A 17,704-nucleotide genomic window follows, 5' to 3' on the forward strand; every position below is an offset into this window, starting at 1 on the left:
AACAGTGACATCATCGAAGAGAGGCCTCAGGAGCCCAGAGATAAGTAAATGGAAACTTGTGTTTTTACACTCAGGACAATATACACCTACTTCTCCGGGCCGCGTGGGGCTGCGGCGAGCCCTCCTTCTGCGGAAGCTTCTGGGTGTGAGCCACACCATCTATCCCCTTGCCCCGGGGCAGAGCACAGCTGTACCAGGGGAGCCCTGAAGCCTGCTTCCCTTCATCGCCTCATGAAAGCGCCCTAGAAACAGTCTCAGAAGGTAAGGAATTTCTGGGGGTGGCGGGGGAGGACTCGGCTCCAAGACCGGAAAAGGTGGGGTTTTCCACGTTTCCTAACGTGGGTGCCCGGCATGGGCAGGTGGGGAGTCAAGGCTGGGGTGGAACACTGAGGGCACGAGCAAGTTCTTATCCATCCCCCTGACCAAAAAAATAATAAGAGGGTTTTTTTTCCCCCTTTTGCAAGTTAAAAGTGAGCAAATGACATTGGGTGGGGCTCCGTGTGGAGGACCTCACGCAGCCAAACCAAAATTCACTTCCAGCCAAGGGCTGCTTGGCCTCACCATTTGGGGAAGGACGCCGAAAAAGTCATGAAAGATTCTTTAGTCAACCAGGAAATAAGGCTGCAGTTAACATTTCAACTGAAGGTGACCTTTCTGGTCAAATATTTTTTTAAATAATAAAAATAACATAAAGTTCTCAAACAGCCCCTTTCTTAAAGAAAATGGCCTAAAAGTTCTCGTGGGAGTGGAAGGGAAGGAGGAGGGAGAAAACCCAACAAAACAACCCTAACCCCCCCTTTCCCCCCACTCCCCCGCCAGGGCTGGCGTCCTCATAGCTGCTACCTTTCACGGACAACTTTTTTCTGGAGTTCTTCTTATAAAAGGCATGATGCAATTTCCTGTCTCATCCCAATATTTCCTGTTCTCTTACAAGGTGAAAGTTATCACTCTGTTTTAAACAACTGTCCTCCACTCCGCAGAAAGTTCCTTTCTCCATCCAGCGCCCCATTCCCAGCATAAGATCTCCCCACCTTAGCGTATAAATGCGATTGCGATCGTGTTCTTTAAAGAACCGGCTTGAGTATAAAAAGCCTCCATCTCCGTGTGGCAGACAGTATCCCGGATGGTAAGTCCCCCACCCCAGGTCCCCAAGGACACCCCACGGGGAGACATGGAAGGGGCCGGGGGCAGCCCAGCGTGTTTGGGTAGAGCCGTGGCCGACAAAGTCAATGTTGCTTTCTTGGTGTGTTAGCCACTAAATTGAGAACTGTGCCTCAGCAGTTAATAATATCTTCCTGCTGAAAATAGCCCAGAGAGGAAGCCTCTCTGTGACAGTAGGCACCCGGCCAGACTCTGGGTTAGCCATTCAACACCGAGGAGGAAGATGGTAGGACCAGTGGTGACCTCCCAGTGGCCGTGCTGTACAGTAACCTTTCACGACGCTCCTGCGGAGGGAGGGCTCCCGGGCAAGCCACCCGCCTCCCTCAGCGGCCCTATAAACCTCCGTGGGGCTGTCCCACGGCCCAGGGGCCCCGGCAGAGGTGGGGGAGGGGTCTGGGTGACCAAGAGGGGGGGCGGGGGGCCAGAAGGCCAGGGGCCCCAGGCTTCAGAGGACAGCTCCTGCATGGGTCTTGCTTTCTCATCCCTGGGCTGACCAGGCAGCAGGCAACCAGGCCGGGGAGCCCAGGAGGGGAACAGCATGTGGGGCAGAGAAGGAACAAGTGCACTCACTTCCCCTGCAGAAAGGTCAAGCTCGGAAAGAACCACAGGGAACTTTCCTGCCTCTGGTTTCTGCAACCCACAAGGAAAAGGGAAGGTTGGAAAAAAAAAAAAAAAAAATCACACCGAGAAGGGTCAGCTTCTGCCGGCTTCTTCAGGGAGTTAAAGACTCAGAGAAGACAGGCTCCCGGACTATCAAGGGGAGCCCCCCCCCAACCTAGGAAACCTCTGCGGTACTTTGGGAAGAAGTGTCTGTCAACAGTAGATCCCAGGCACCTAACCCAAGTCTCTCCACTTACATTCTCTGGAATCACCATTCTTGATCATCCAAATATCTGCGTGCATTTACAAAAAGCCAGCGCAGGTCACTGCTTTTAAAAATTGAGGTAAAATACACGTAACACTGAGCACCAGTGAGGTGGAGTGCGTTCACACAGCCGCGTAACCACCACCACTACAGAGTTCCAGAACCCTGCTACCACTGCCAGAGAAACTCCGTCCTGCCGTCACCTTTACAATGTCATTAACAACAGCTAAGTCGACAGGAGGAAGGTGCAAAGTCAATGCACCTCGTCAAGTTTCTCCAATCAAGCAGAAATCTTATTTGAGAAGAGGCTCCTTAAGCCAAGATAGTCAAATCCTTCGCTACGAGAGAGAATACACAGGATCACAGAAAACCAGCCCGGCCACCAAGAGAAGCCACCAGACAGTCCCCGCAGGGACTCCATACATTCCACCGGGGGTTCCTCAATGTGTCAGCACGCTTGCAGTCACCTGGGGGGAGGTTCAAAAAATACTGATGCTGGGCCCCCATCCGCACACCGTGATTCGGGAGATCCCAGGGGTTCACATGCACAGGCAAGTCTGGGACCACCACCCCAGGCTGGTCTCCCCCACCTGCTCTGAAGTTGCCACTCCAGGTTCCAAGCCCAGACCGAAGTGAACAGCAGCAGGGCAATCACAGCAAACTGGCAAGAGCAGTACTTCAATACAGTAACAGCAACAATAAACATGCAAAGGAAGCCAAACTTGAGCACGACTCTGGCATTTCTTCGCTTTCCACTGCCCTACTGGCTCGAGCTTGCCGCAGACGCCCCACAGGCCCACGAGTCCGCCCGGCTGCGGCCAGGCTCTGCTAAGGAGGCCCAAGGGGGGCAGTGAGACGTAAGGTGCTAGATCTTAGCCCGAAGCTGAGCCGGAACCTGGCCTTCACCTGGCCCCCCACCCCCGCCCCTCTGCTGGGAGGCCCTGTTCTGCCTGTCTCTGTGACAGGACGCAGGAGGCAGAAGCCCCTCTGGTCGGGCCAGGAGAGCAGCCTGGATCTGCTGCAGAGACTTTCAGTGCGGTCTCCCTGTACTTAACCCCTGCCCGACTACTTCATTCTTGGAAGGACAAAAGGGGTTTCATGAGTGAGCCCTCATCTGGGGCCGAGAGCATGGCCGCAAGCATCGCAGACACCTGAGCAGACACCAGTCCAGGACTGGTCTTCACCAGGGGTGGGTGTGCACCAGGTGAGCTGGCCCAGGCCCGAGTCATTACCCTGGCATTTAGTGAGATGTGGGCTGGGTCCCTAGAGATCCAGACTGTCTGGATCTGGTGGGGGAAGGGAGTGCGTAGGTAAGGAGCTCACTCGTGGTCACACGTGCTGGTCCATCGGACTCCCCCCAAAGCCCATGTGCTCTCGGCCACTTGGATGAGCTCAATTCACCACCACCACGACGGCCACCCCTGGCATTAGAGACCTCAGGGAGCCCACACGCTGCGTGTTCCCAGGCAGAAGGAGACATGAAAAATAGCAACAGGCACCCGGGTCCAGATTCCCAGGGTGCCATCACCATTACAAGCCAGACAATAAGTAATTGTTCCCATGGAGCTCATGAACTTTGCTTAACAAGATGGAGCGACCTTTCCTAAGCTACTTGGTTTGGGCCTAAATTGACCATGGGACTGAGTCAGAGCACATTTCCAGATTAACTAGGTAATTCTGTAGACTCTTCTTTCTCTGCGGCTATCACAGATGCCAGCAGGGACCAAAGAGAGAGAAGGAGGAGACAAGTTGCAGGAGTGCCCGCTGACCTAAGGACACTTCCATCACCCACAAGTGGGAATCAGAAGCTATACATGGATCTTAAGACCCTCCCTTGGGCGGGTGTCTCTCCAGTAAGCAGGACTGCACGGCCAGAGTTGAGGCTCTCCCTCCCCCACCCCCGACCCCACAGGACACGTCCAGTCCGTACCTATGTCACCACTCCCTCCCACCCTTCCTTGAATTTCATGGTGGCATCGCTCTTGAAGTTTAAATAACTACAAATTGCTGGCCTCCAATCCCTGCCTCAACCCAGGGAGGCACTTACTGCTAAGGCCCAGCCAGCTCCAGACGCTAACGTGTACAGGAGGAGGATGAAGGAGGGGTCTGTAGCCAAACACCCCAGAACCTGCAGATGAAAGACAGTGTCCCTCAGCCTGCCCAAACAAGGAGAGCAGATGAACTCAGTGAAAGCCCCACCAGAACTCCAGGTGGAGGCTGCAAAGATAGCAGCTTCTAGCACATGCTTTTGATTACCCGTGATACAGTGAAGGCTCTGAGAGCAAAACCTTCCACCTTGTACCAGCTAGCCATGCCTAGAAGCTTCCCCCCTGTACCAGACCCCTTCAATGTGGGTATTCCTGGGCCAGGACACATTCCAGGAGCAAGGGCCTACCCTGGAGTTGCATGCCTTTCGAAGGGCACTACACACACAGAGCCTAAGTGGGGGGCGCCTAAATCAGAGTTCAGAACTCATACACTAACCCCCCCACCCCCAAAGTGCATACCCTTTCTGCCCACCTACCCCAGGCTTGTCTCACAGCCTGCCTGTGGGCACCTGCCTGCTCGTGCATCTGTGCACGGGATCGTCTATCTGTCCGTCTGCAACACACACGCGCTGCACATGCGCACGCGCGCGCACACACACACACCATGCACCAAGCAATCCATCTGTCTCAGAGAGCCGGCTGTCAGAAATGAAAGTACAATCTCCTGGAACCGAGTCCCAACCTTCTAAAAATGTGCCGTCTTCCCAGACTGAGGAAACTTGCAGGGGTGGGGTATGTTTCGCTGCAAGTACCGCAGGCCTGGGCCATTGCCTCCCGGCCAGACCCAAGCTGCAAGGCTAGATTCCAAATGCAGCCGGAGGGCCTGCTCCCAGGACTCCCACCCGCCCACTCCCCTTCCCTGCAGGGGAGGGACGGGCCAGCCACGGAGTCACGGAGTCACCCCGGCAGTTCAGGAGGGGAATGCCTTTGAGCATACCCCCACCCCCACCTCCGAGGCACCACATTTTCACATTTGGCTGTTTTTTCTTTCCCTTCTTCCTTTGCCAAGAGAATCAAGCCCTGGCTCCCACTCCCGACCTTCCTCCCACCCTAAACTGAGCCCCATTCATTAAGCCCGCTCTCAGCCAGGGCAGGACAGGAAGGAACACAGAACACAGGGCCTGTGAAAGAGATACTCAGAGAGGTTATTGCAAGGGGGAGGAGGACAGATCCTTGCAGGCCAGGACGCCTTCACCACTCCCCACCTTGATGCCCACTTGCCCTCCCACTTCCTGAAGCCAGCTCCCAGCGTCCAGCTTCTGCTGACCCCTTCCCTGGGCAGCCCCCACCGGCCTCATCCTCCGAGGCAGACACACCCAGGCCACCCCCCTCCCCTGCCCACAGGAAGATCAACTTGGGAAGGAGGTTTGGACTCACTCCATTTGCAAAAACCCCCGTCCTGGCCCTGGGCCACTAACTCATCTTTTAGGGGGCACTCTCGCTACAAAGGGTGTAGCCCTGGATTTTGTCCACGCCCATCATCTCCCCTCCTGATACCCCCAAGCCACTGGGCACCAACCCAAAAATCTAAGTTTCTTCAATTTCCCCCCACAGTACATTATTAATAAACTGTTCCAACTCTGAACAGAAAGAAGAAAGAGCTCAAACTTTGAAGCCTTGGGAATTAGTAAATTAAGAGCTAAAATTCAAAACAAATGCTCTTTCATGTGGAGGCCCCCTGGTCTTTTTCCTTTTGCAGTTTTGTTAAAGCATTCGATCCCTTCAGAGACAACCACGCCTCCCTAGCAGCTCCTTCGTAATCTAAATGGTTGCAATTACCTGAGGGGGTGGGGATGACGGGGAGCAGTGAATCATTGTTTGACGCCACCACCCCCCACCTGGTGTCTTTCTAGGACCGGGAGAGCTTTGGGAAACGCAAAGCCCACCCATCTCCAAGTCCAAAGGCGTCGACTGGGGCGTGCGGTGGCTCTCGGGCCACCCTCAGGCCAAGGGAGGAGATGCTCGGGGCCGGTGTCGTCATCGTTTCCCCCAGCAGAGGAGACAGATGAGATGTTATCAATAACAATAAGACAACCCTTCCGAAAAGCCCCCTTTCAAAAGCTACCACTTCCCTTGCTTATTTCATGTGGTTCGAAGGGGCTGGGCCTCCTCCCTACACGTTCAGGATTTAAAAAATAAACCCATCTAACAACATCCTGAGTGCGTTGCTCGGCCCAGACCCCTCTTCTCTCCTGGGCCTTGCTTCTTTCAGGAACTTTCGCAGCCTTAGAAAGCAGAAAAAAACGCAGTCCCGTGTGTGTTCCCCCATCCCGTTCTTGCAGGTTCCCCTTCCTCCCCCACTGCGGGAGTCTCCCCCGCAGAAGCCCCCACCCCTCTCCAGGTCCTCTTCTTCCTGCTCACTCCTCATTAGGATCTTTGTGTAAACAATACCCTCCCCGCAGACAACAGAGTGTATAGTGCACTGAAATAAAAACAAACAGGGGTCTTCCTAGAGGTTCTCGGGGAGCTCAGTTCCTGGAGGGGGGAGCCTGGGAGGGGCTGCCCAGGATGAGCTGAGCACGACGGACCAGGCATGGAGGGCCTGACCCATCAGAGGTCACCTCGCAAAAGTGGGCACACCACAGTCCGCACCCCCTCCCCGATGCGATAACTTTACTGCTTCCATCTGAGCAGCCAGGATCCTAGGCAGCGTCGCAAAGCGAGAACAACGAACGCAGGGAATTCTGTGCAATTTCGCCCGCACCCCCTCCCTCGGTTCACTTTCCCTCTTGCTTTAGCTAGCTCTCAGAAAATCTACTGATGCCAACACGGGGTGGGAAGGTCAGGGGGAATTAGGGCATCTTTTGAAAAAGGGGGAAATGCTTCCCACTCTTACGTTGCTAGAGTTTCTCCAAGTTTCTGCCTCTCTTCTCCTGCCCCCCCCAGGGACAATGATGCTCAGGCTACCCGATGCCCCTCCCTCAATCCCATAACCCTCCAGCACTGGCCTTCCAGTGCCCGTGCGCCCCCAGGCAAACCTTCCCACCGGGGTAGCACCACCTCCATCCTGTAGGGCCCCCAGACGTGCCCTACAGAATCCTGCACTAAGCTAGACTGGGAATTAAAACCTGCCCAGGGCAGCCCTGGTGGCGCAGCGGTTTAGCGCTGCCTGCAGCCCGGGGCGTGATCCTGGAGACCCTGGATCAAGTCCCATGTCGGGCTCTCTGCATGGTGCCTGCTTCTCCCTCTGCCTGTGTCTCTGCATCTCTATGAATAAATAAATAAAATCTTAAAAAAAAAAAAAAAAAAAACCTGCCCAGAAGCATCCAGAACATCTATGCAGAACTTCCACCCTACACTCAAGATCTTTCTTCAAGTTCCCAAAAGGTGGATCCATCCCCTTTCAAGGCACTTGATGCACTAAGGACAAATGGGGAAAAAAAAAAAAAAAAGAATTTAAACCTGTGACACCAAAGTAGGCAAGTGGAAGCCCCTCGAGCCGGGAGCGGCTTCCAAAATAACCAGGAAACACAGCACCCCCCCAGTCCGCAGCTGGCCCCCACTTCCTCATCCGCAGAGCAGGCCCCTGGTCCTGATGCCTCCAGGACCACAGAATGAGCCTGAGTTGCTGTGGATGCATCCAGGGCAAGTACATAAAAGTGAGAATTCATTCCAGACCAGCTGGGGCGGCAGGAGGCCACCCCCATTCCTCCAGTCTCCAGCCACTTCAAGAGGTCTCGAAATTGCCAGGAAAATAAGATAAAATGTCTCACCTGAAAGCCCCCCAGGGGCCAGAAAATTCGTTCCCCCTGTTTCAGCGGAGGAAGGCACAGCATCTGGACAGTCTGCTGTGGATTTAAAAAGGGAGAGAAAAATAAAGACACAAATAAATACATACATACATACATCCACCAAGAGTAATTTTTAAGCACACACTAAAGAGCATTTAAGAGAAACCACACATTCCAAACAGCCAACTGACTCCCACCACGATGCTGATTATTAATGGTCTGCTCAGGCTTCGCTGCCCACCGTAAGACAGACCGCAGCACCTTGTCACCCGTCTGGGCTCTGGGCAGCCAGTTAATCATTAGTCAAGTCAGGCTCGATCACAGACTGGCTGGAATTTCTTTTATTGCAACCAAGTCCCCCATTGAGGAAACCAAGTAGCTCACAGGGTCAAAGGACGCCTGGGTTCTGCTCTCAGCCCCCACTGCTGTCTCCCTACTGTCGTCCCAGAGATTGATCAAGGGTGAAGCCTCCTTGCTCAGATCCAGCGGCCCCTCTCTGCCACTCCCACCCGCCAGTGTCTCCCCCATCTTGTTAAAGACGGACTTCCCAGTTCTTTAGGCTGTTCTCAAGACTGCCCTTGGGCTGAAAGGCCTTCCTTCTCCCTTTTAACTGACATCCACTCAGTATGGCAAAGCACACAAATCTCGAGAACCCAATGACTCCTACTCGTGTATACACCTGCGTAAAGCCACCACCAGACCAGGACAGAGAACATTCTCAGCAAGGCTCCCAGCCCGAGGGGAAATGTTCTACCTCCTTCCAGGCCTGGCCCAAACTCCTCTCTGGAGACCTTCCTGGGCAGTCCCAGACCTGCAGGCTCCCTGCCCTTGGTTCCTATAAAATCTTTCTGGCACCCAGCAAGTGGGGTTCCCTTCTGCTGTCTTTGCTGATCTTTTACCTTCAGATCCTGTCTGCCCTAACTAGACTAGAAGTTTCTCTTCCACAGCTTTGTCACCCTCGGGTGCTCAGCACGGTGACCCAGATGTGTATGAGAATGGCAATTCTAGCTGAGAAATGGCTTGACAACCTCCCTCCAAGCAACTAAACCAAAAAATAATGCCTGTGAACCACAACTAATTAGTCCCACGAAACGAAAATACACAAGACCCTGTAAGCTCGTCACGCACCATTGCCAATGCCAAACTTCCAGAGAGCCATCGAGAAAGGGGCTCCCTGGCTCCACCACAAGCACACTAGGTTAAAATAGTGCAATTCCAATCCCCCAACCACCCCAGGTCACCAGCAGGATGTTCCCTGGGGTGTGTCCTGCCAGTTTCCCACTAGAACCACTTGGCCACTCTTGGCAAAAAGGAAACCAAAAGCAGGAGCAATCCAGAGGCAAGGAGTGCACCAGCAGTCTCCATCGCCCCCCATGCCCAAAGGAGATGGGGGTCTGAGCGTGGCCTACGCAGAACCCCAAAACCACCTCTGGGTTTCTGCTGCCTCTCCCTAATCCCAGAACACCCCCTCCTCGCCGTCCCTGTACCCGTCCCCATCCCGCATTCCCTGGCATTCCCTCTCAGCCTGGAAGAACAACTTTTCAAGGATTCTTGCCAAGGGAGGGGTGGGCAGGGGAGAGAGAAAAAACTGTATGTAATCTCATTTTACCAGGATAAAGTGTAACTCCTAACAGGAATATACAGTTTTACAGGATACACTTAATCAAATGCAAAACAATGGGGGGGGGGGGGCAGGAAGTGGAGCCACTTGTTCAGTGGTGTATACCCTGCACTTTCTAAACTACTTTGATGGCCTTCACCGTGTTCTAGAGATAGGCCTTACCTACCCACAAGCGGAAGACACCCCTACACCCAACACGACGACGGATCCCACGGCCGCAGCCCCCCGCCCCCACCCCCACCTTCCTCCAGCTCTGGCTGGCTGCATCCCAGGGGCAGAGTGTGTTTCAAAGGAAGAGCCCAGCATCTCAGGGCAGAGCTGGGACCACATTCAGGGTGTCAGCCCGGCTCAGATCAAAGGTAAGCCAGCTCCGCACCGGCAACCACAAGCGTTTTTATGAAATGGTGCTCTGCCCTTCTGCAGAGCCTTTGATCTCAGGAGGGATTTACAAACATTAATTAGGCCTCTCTACCACCCCTGTGAAGTAGCAAAGTATACCTGTTCGACCCGCACCCGGGGAAACTGAGGCGTCACTGACAGCCCAAGGGGCCACCCAGTGAGCTGGGCCATGCCCAAGAACTGGGCGCTCATCCTGCCCACCCCACAGCTCTCCGCCCCATCCCAGGCATCCCAGTCCTCACTCGTCCCCACAGGCAGTCAGACCCAGACCGTCATCGCAGTATCATCGCAGTAGACTGGCCTCGGGCTACCGCCAGCCTCGGAAAGGTCAAAGAGGCCACACATCCATCCCTCACCCACTCAAAAGCTCCAGCAAGATAGACCTCCAAAGTTAGTGTCTCAGCCTCTGGTCTCCAGAGCCCGGGCTGCACACGCTCCCAAGTTCTAGGCCATTCCTGGCTCCCATCCATTGTTAGATAATACCAAGCACCCAGTAAGTTCTGGGTTCTCTGGGAGGAAAAGACAGTCCTTGAAGACACAAGTCTGGGGACCAGCCAAGGAATGAGCTGTTGAGAGGGGGAAAAGGTGACGGAGCTGTCTTCTCTCACCAAGAGGATGGTTCCAGGAAAGCTCGGATATTCTTGTCAACTTAGTTCTGAGCTCCCTAAGTGCCACCAGGGCTGGAGGAAGGAGCCCAATTCCCCACTCCCCCAACCACAGCCATCCCCTCTCCACCTCCCAGGTCTGCCCCCAACCACAACTCGGAACCCTGGGTACAGCACAATCCACTGCACTGGAATCCTTCACACATTTTTAGGGAGGCACATCATCAGGCCCGGAGAAAGGAAAGAAAGGAAAGAAAGAAAGAAAGAAAGAAAAGAAAAGAAAAGAAAAGAAAAGAAAGAAAAGAAAAAAAGAAAAGAAAAGAAAAGAAAAGAAAGAACCAATTAGTGAGCAAATGAATGAATCATCTAATTCTTAACCCTTTGATCATCTAGATTTAAAGAGGTGCAGAAAAGTTAAGAGGCTGCGTTAAGATGTAAAAACAGGGCTAGATCCCAGACTTCTCAACTACACTTTGGAGGCTTGATCCACCAAATAGGTACTGGTCACCTGGGTCCCCAGCCTAATCAAGCAGTGTCTCCAGCAATGCCCCTCCACCAGTCAGTCATTCTTCAACTGACACCTTCAGATCTGGAGGACACAGGGAGCAGAGCCCACAGAGCGATCCTCTCAGCATCCCCACTCCATACACGCACTTCTACTTCCCAACAGCACATCCTTGTCCCTATGGGAAGGGAGGGAGTCTCCTTGACTTCAGATAGCTACAGGTCACAGCCACGTTGCCCCTAGGCTGAATTATGTCTCAAATCCTTCCGGGAAGATGCTGCTGGTTTGGGACGAGAGGCTACAGCAGCGGGACGGCTTGACCCACAGCAAAACAAGCCCTGGAGTTCCTCCAAAGGCTGCAGGGGTACCAGGCCCCCAACCCCCTTCGGGAGCCGGAGACTCCGCAAAAAGGATGAAAAGAAAGAAAAGAAAAGAAAAGAAAAGAAAAGAAAAGAAAAGAAAAGAAAAGAAAAGAAAAGAAAAGAAAAGAAAGGAAGGAAGGAAGGAATCCCTTAGTTGTACAACTGGTTAAGATTTTAACAGTTGCCCATTGTAAAACCTCACTCCTGGTTCTCACCTAATCACCCAAGACCAAAAATCCAACCTACAGCTCAGACACTTAAGAATGTGAGCAGCTGATCTAAGTTCCCCAGCCAAGGCCTCTCCTCCCACGTGCGAGGTGAAGATGAAAACCCAGGGCAGCGTCCCATCTGTGTGTGTGACCTCAACGCCCCGCCCCCCCCAGCCGGGTCCCCAGCCCCACCATTTCCAGACCTGGCTGCCCTCCAAGGGCGTCACAGGACAGCTCCCTCCACAGGGGGCTTCGCCTGTTACCACCTCCTGTCCTGACACCGTGGCGCACTTTATTCATTCCTTTTTTTGTTCTGTTTTGTTTTAAACAAAACGTTTTGGGTGAGTAACCAGCTGTTTGAGTTTCCGATTGGCAGGTTAATCACTTCCTATTGGCTGATCTGGAAAACTTTTCTCCCCCTTGGAAATGGCACATTCCTGTCTTTGTGGCTTCTCTGTTTACACACATTTTGCTACCTAATGTCAACACTTGCTAATGAATAAATCTATCACTCCACTCACTGAAAATGAGGTCCTGGCCTGGCAGAAAGACTGCCTGACTCCCGCGAACAGATCTGTCCTGGTATCTCTGCAGGAAACCCAAGACAACGTGGCCCTTTCTTTTCTATGCTTTTAAGAGGTTTCTGGGAGCATTTATTTACTCCTAGCACTTTTCGCTCCTGGGGCCAAGGTGACTGGTCTTTCTTTTACAGAATCCTTCCAAATGCAAAGGATACAGAAGGAAACACAAGAACAGGACAGACAAGAGACGGCCCCTTGTAGAAGGAACCTCCTGAAAGAATTCTGGTTTTCGATGCCAGAGCCCAGTCAAGTTACATTCTTTGAGAAAACAGACCTTGGTAACTTCAGTTCTGTATTTGTTACAAATACAGAGAGCCAGTTATCTCCTCATTAATGACCATTTATCTGGTGTTTTGTAAATCGAAAGCAAAATATCACATGCTTTGCAGGCCATTTATTAGACAGGCACCAGGCAGGCAGCAACGCCTCCCGACTTCAGGGAGCGGTGGAGTCCCGGGAGGGCTGGCTGCAGAGCATGGGCTTCGTTTACACCGTTCATTAAAGTATTTAATTTATGACAACGCCCCAGCAAAACTTTTAATTAGTGGGGGGAAAGGCCCAACAGCCAAAACTCATGAGGCGGAAGGACTTGTGGAATTCCAGGAGAGAAATGGGGCCCAACCCTTCACTTCTCCCAGGACCTTGGCAAAACAAAAATGTCACAAGGGTTGCATTTTTCAGGTACTGAAAGACCAAAGGCCTGAAGACCAAAGTTGCAATCCGTCCTTTGCAGCTGGTGGATCCCAACCCAACCGTTTGAGAAGGGGCTCTGGCACACCAGGGCCCATCCCTGTTGGCACTCCCAAGCCCCAGTTCTGCTGACCCTCTGCCCCCTGGCACTGTCTGTTCCATAGGGTGAGCCCTTGCACTGCCAGCCAGAGGCTGAATGCAGACAACCGCCAACAGGGCTGGTGCCAGTCTCAAATGGGCTTTTGCTCTGGCTCCATGCCACCCAGTGACAAAGCAACAGGCAGGCACAGCTATGCTAAAAACTTGTATAGCCCCTACCATGAATTCTGAGAAAACCCAGGACAGAGCAGACCTGCAGGTGTCCTCGGCCTCCCACCCTCGCCAGGGCCCTGTGGCCTGTACTTGTTAAAACTTTCTGACCTCTTAACTTCAAACCAAGGCCTTCTCTGCACCTTCTGAACTGCCTTCCCTCTCAAATTATCCATTCTCCTCACTGACTCTTCTGGCACTCACAAAGTCTCTTGAATTTTCCCATCAACCTGTCCTATTTGGCGCTGGAGACACTCTGCGTGGATCAAATTCCACGTGTTAAAGCTGAGCCAACTCGGGTTCAGAGTGAAAACACACACACACACACACACACACACAAGGGAACAAAACGAAAAGTGTATCTGGAAACAACTCTGCAGAGAAAGAAAATCTAGGTAGATCCACGCAGGCACACACACCCCGGTCTCCAGCCACAACAACAACAAAAATCCACCAAACTTCCCACAGAGGAAGCACCTCGAGGCAAGCCCGGTGCCCGAAGGGGGCCGCTCGCTGCCTCGATGGAAAAGATCCTCCTTCTAGAGGCTCCATTTCTGACTTCAAGATAGGAAGGATATTTTTAAAATCATCCACTCACCAGTTGGTTTGAGAAAATCCATCGGGTATCTGGAGTAAGGAGGAGGGGGAGACTCTGGAATCAAAAAAGTAAGAGCAAAATAAAGGCCGAGCCATGAGAAAGAGAGATAGAAACTTACGATAACAGAGGCATTCTTTCAGCCCAACTGTTTGTCTTAGCTGTGGGGGTTGGAGGCAGGGCCGCGAGGCGGTGATTGCCTTGATATTTAGCTGTCAGATAAACAAAAGAGGCCGCCTGGCGCCAGGCTCGGCGCTGCGCTCCTCCACGTCTGCAGCCGCCGCCGCCGCGCTCCGCCAGCCCCGCTGGAAAGCACCGGCTGGGCCCGGGCCGCGCACCCGCTCACGGGGCGGGGAGCCACGCGGCCGAGCACCCCAGGGAGCCCCTGCCCCAGCCCACCCGGGACACGCGCCCCAAGCTGCCGGGTGAACTTGGGGGGACCCGCGCCCCCGCCCCGTGCCCAGACGGGGAGCGGGCTGAGAGGGGGCGATAAACCCAGGGAGACGGGGGTCCCCCAAGGCACCGAGGGCAAGGGCACAGACCATCCAGGAGTCAGCTGTGTGCTTCACTGCACTGCAAGAAATTACGTTGGGGACACCCAGCCTCTGACCCTGGCTTTCTCCCACCCGGGCTTGCAGACTTGAGGAGGCCCAGCCAGCCAGATGGACACCCCCCCCCATCCTAACCCTCTCTGCCCCAAGACCCCAGGGCCGCGGGGCCAGGGAGGATCCCGACGTGCTCTCCCTATTTACCCAGACACAGACTTCCAGCCTCCACAACTCGTGCCTCCCAACCTTCCTCGGCGGGCTTGGACCGAATCCAGCTCGGCCACACACCTCAACGCTTTTCCGGGTGCAGAGGAGGCGTGACCCCCCGCTTCTCTCCGCACCCCCCCCCCCAGCTGATGTGGAAACGAATGCATCTCACTTTCAGCCCCGTGTCTGCGTTGCGTGTGTGCCTGAGCAGTGCCCACAGCCCACCTAGGGGCAGCAGAGGAGAAGAGGCTGGAAGGGAACCCCCAGGGAATGCCCTTGCAGTTTCCCCTCGTCCTTTCTCTACTTTTGCCACCAGAGCGTCTTCCCAGGAGGGGATGTACAGCCCCCCCACCTCACCCCACCCCACCCCACCCCACCCCACCTCGAGGAGGCCGCGCACACGGCCTGGGGTGGGAGGGGGTGCAGAGGGGGTTGTCGCAGCTCCCCAGCGCCAGGGGAAGGGGAAGGGAGAGTGTGGGCGCAGAGCAACTTCTTACCTAGTTCGCAGAGTCGGCTAAGGTGATGGGGGTTGCAGCACACCAGCTCCGGGTTGATCTTCCCGTAAGATTCACAGCAACACAGCCTCTTGACTTCCGAGGAATGCCTGAGATCCGGCCACCTGAACACTTTGCACAGCAGGAGGGGGAGCGAGTAGGCCGAGGGCGGCTGCGCGGGCTGCGAGCCGGCGGGCGCCCCCGGGCCCAGCCTGCAGTCCAGGCGGCCGGGCAGCAGGAGGCACGCGGTGCGCGTCCCGCCGCGGGACTCCACGGCCTGGAGCAGCAGCTCCAACTGCCGCTCCTTCAGTTTCTTGAGCACCGAGTGCGTGAGCGCCTTCAGATCCGCCTCGGCGCCCCCGGCCCCGCCGGCGCCCGCGGCCGCGGGGTGGGGATGGTGGTGGCCTTTGGCGCCCCGGGCCGCCTTGCCCAGGCAGCAGCCAGCCCTGCCCGCGCCCCCGCCGCCGCCGCCGCCGCCGGCCCCATGCGCCCGGCCGTCCGTCGCCCCCTCTCCCCGCAGCTCGCCTCCGCCGCCCCCCGCGCCCTCCTCCTCGTCCTCGCCGCCGGGCGCACGGCTCCTCCAGAGACGCCGGACGAGCGCAGATCGTTTGGTCCTGAACATGCGGGGCGAGGAGGCGAGGAGAAAAGTCGTTTGGCGGCTAAGGAGCGAACATGACCTCCGCACACCATGAAGAAGTCGGGCGCCGAGTTGGGGCAGCAGGCGCAGGCGACAGCAGCAGCAGCAGGGGCCCGGGCAGGAGCGGCGGCGGCCCGAGGGGCGCTCCGTGGCATGCGCCAGTCTCCCGGAGGCCGCGGCGCGCACGGGGGCCCGGGGGCGCCCGCCGGGGCTCGGGGGCCCGCGCTCCGGCTGCCCCACCCCGCGCGGCCCGCGCCGAGCGCGGCTCTCGGGCCCCGGCGCCCCCCGGACGAGCGCGGCCGCCGCTTGCCTGCGGGCGGCGGGGCCTGCCCTGGTCGGCGCCTCCCAGAAGAGGGGCCCCCCCGCGGCGGCTCCCGGGTGTCGGGCTCGCCAGCCTCGGCTTCCTACATGGGAGACCCGCGGGGGCAGGACGCGAGAGGCGTGCGCCCGGGCCGCTGGGGAGAGGAAAAAGCCGCTTTCCCCCTTGCTAAGCAACTTAATTTGGGGGTGGGGAGAAACGGGCAATTAAAAAAAAAAAAAAAAAAAAAAAGGAGCAAGCACGCGATTTATTTTTTTCCTCTATATCCTTAGTAACCGGATCTCCTCGGATTCCGTGCACACGAAGACTCGGGGGAGGGGGCCGCGCGGACTTCACCCCGCATGAGATGCCTGGCGGAACGGGGCGGCTCTCCCAGGTCTACGAGCCAGACGTACAAAGCCCGAAAGGAAAAGCCGCCACCTCCTCGCGCCCCCGGAGCTCTGGGGGCGTCCGGCTGGAGCTGGGGCTCAAAAAAAGAAAATGTTTACAAAGTAGGACAAGACGTTTGAGGGGTGGGAAGAGAAACGTATCCACGAGTTACATCCCCCTTTTTTTCCTCGCAGAGCCCCGCTGGTCTTCCTCTCCTTTTCTTCTGCCAAGGGGGAAAAAAAAAAAAATCGTATATATTTTTTAATCCACAGAGAGCTCCGGCTGGGCGGCTTCGATCCTCGGCATCTGGGTGTCTTAGGGGAGTCTGGTCTTTCCTCCCGCGCTCCCGGGGGCCCCGGTCCTCGGCGGGGACTTCCTCGGGGCTGGCGGGGGCGCAGGGGCAGAAGATGCTGCGGCGGCGGCGGCGGCGGCGGCGGCGGCTGCGCCCGGCGGGGCTGACAGCGCGGGGGAGGGCGGCGCGGCGGCGGCGGCGGCGGCGGCGGCGGCGGCGGCGGGCCCCGGCGGGTCGCGCGCTCTCGCCCTCCTGGGCGCAGGCTGCTGCTCGCTAACTCGGGGGCCGCCGGCGCCCCCCCCCCGGCCGCGGCTGGCCGCCGGGACGCCCCCCAGGAGCTGCTCGCCGCCACCCGGCTGCGGCCGCGAGCAGGCCCGGTGTCCTCGCGCCGCCTCCTCCTCGAGACTCTCCTCGTCGCGCCCGGAGCCTCCTTGTCCCCCGGCCGCCCTCTCCTGGCGCTCGGTCCTCCTGCCGCCGCCGGGGGCTCGCCGCGCCGCGCGCAGGGTCTCCGGGGCCGGGCGCTCGGCAGCTCGGCCGCTCGGCAGCTCGGCCGCTCGGCAGCTCGGCCGCTCGGCGCCGGCGGGCTGGCTCGGTGTCCGCAGCTCTCTCCCGCGGGCGAGCGGACCGAGCAGGGCGCCCGGCTGGCGCGGCTGGCGCGGCTGGCGCGGCTCGGGGGCAGGGTGCTCCGTGCGCCGAGCCGGGCAGCGAGTGTGCCCGCGGCTCGCCGCCTCCCGCAAGGCCTCCCGCCCCCGCCCCCTCCCCTCCCCTCCCCTCCCCTCCCCTCCCCTCCGCTCCCCCGCCCCGGCCGCCGCCGCCGCCGCCGCCGCCGCCGCCGCCTCCTCCCCGCCCCCCGCTCCCCCCTCGGGCCCTCTGCTCGGCTGGTTCCACTGCGCAGTGGCGCGCCCGGCTCCGGCCTCGTCACGTGGCCGTCTAGACACCCTGTCGCTTTAAAAAAAAAAAAAAGCGATTGTGTTTCGCAAACAACAGATCGGGTTTCTAAAAGCTATTTCTCCCCCCGCGCCCGCGCCCGCGCCCCCGCGCCCCCGCGCCCCCGCGCGCCCGCGCCCCCGCCCGGGTCTGCAGGGGGGTCCCCCGGCGGGGGCGCGGCAGAGATGCGGGGCGGAGACCGGCCGCGCCGGGGGAGGAACGGGAAGCCC

The 17,704-nt window shown here is 57.0% G+C and overlaps 1 protein-coding gene across 5 annotated transcripts in view; it reads right to left on the bottom strand.

Moving 5' to 3' along the window:
• SMAD7 (SMAD family member 7) overlaps nt 1-16,726 on the bottom strand; it is a 30,229-nt gene extending 13,503 nt beyond the window's left edge. The window contains exons 1-4 of one of the 5 annotated variants that reach the window (XM_072828546.1): nt 14,934-16,724; nt 13,685-13,738; nt 7,788-7,859; nt 4,074-4,154 (exon numbers count right to left, since the gene is read on the bottom strand). In XM_072828546.1, the coding sequence (XP_072684647.1) occupies nt 4,074-4,154; nt 7,788-7,859; nt 13,685-13,738; nt 14,934-15,552 (826 nt within the window). In that variant the 5' untranslated portion in view covers nt 15,553-16,724. Of the gene's footprint in view, nt 1-4,073; nt 4,155-7,787; nt 7,863-13,684; nt 13,739-14,933 lie in introns of all 5 variants that reach the window. The other 4 variants (XM_072828544.1, XM_072828548.1, XM_072828547.1 and 1 more) reach the window with 4 other exon arrangements.
• Between the last annotated feature and the right edge of the window lie 978 nt (nt 16,727-17,704).

Source organism: Canis lupus, chromosome 6 (genome assembly GCF_048164855.1).
Source record: "Canis lupus baileyi chromosome 6, mCanLup2.hap1, whole genome shotgun sequence".
Classification (NCBI taxonomy): Eukaryota; Metazoa; Chordata; class Mammalia; order Carnivora; family Canidae; genus Canis; species Canis lupus.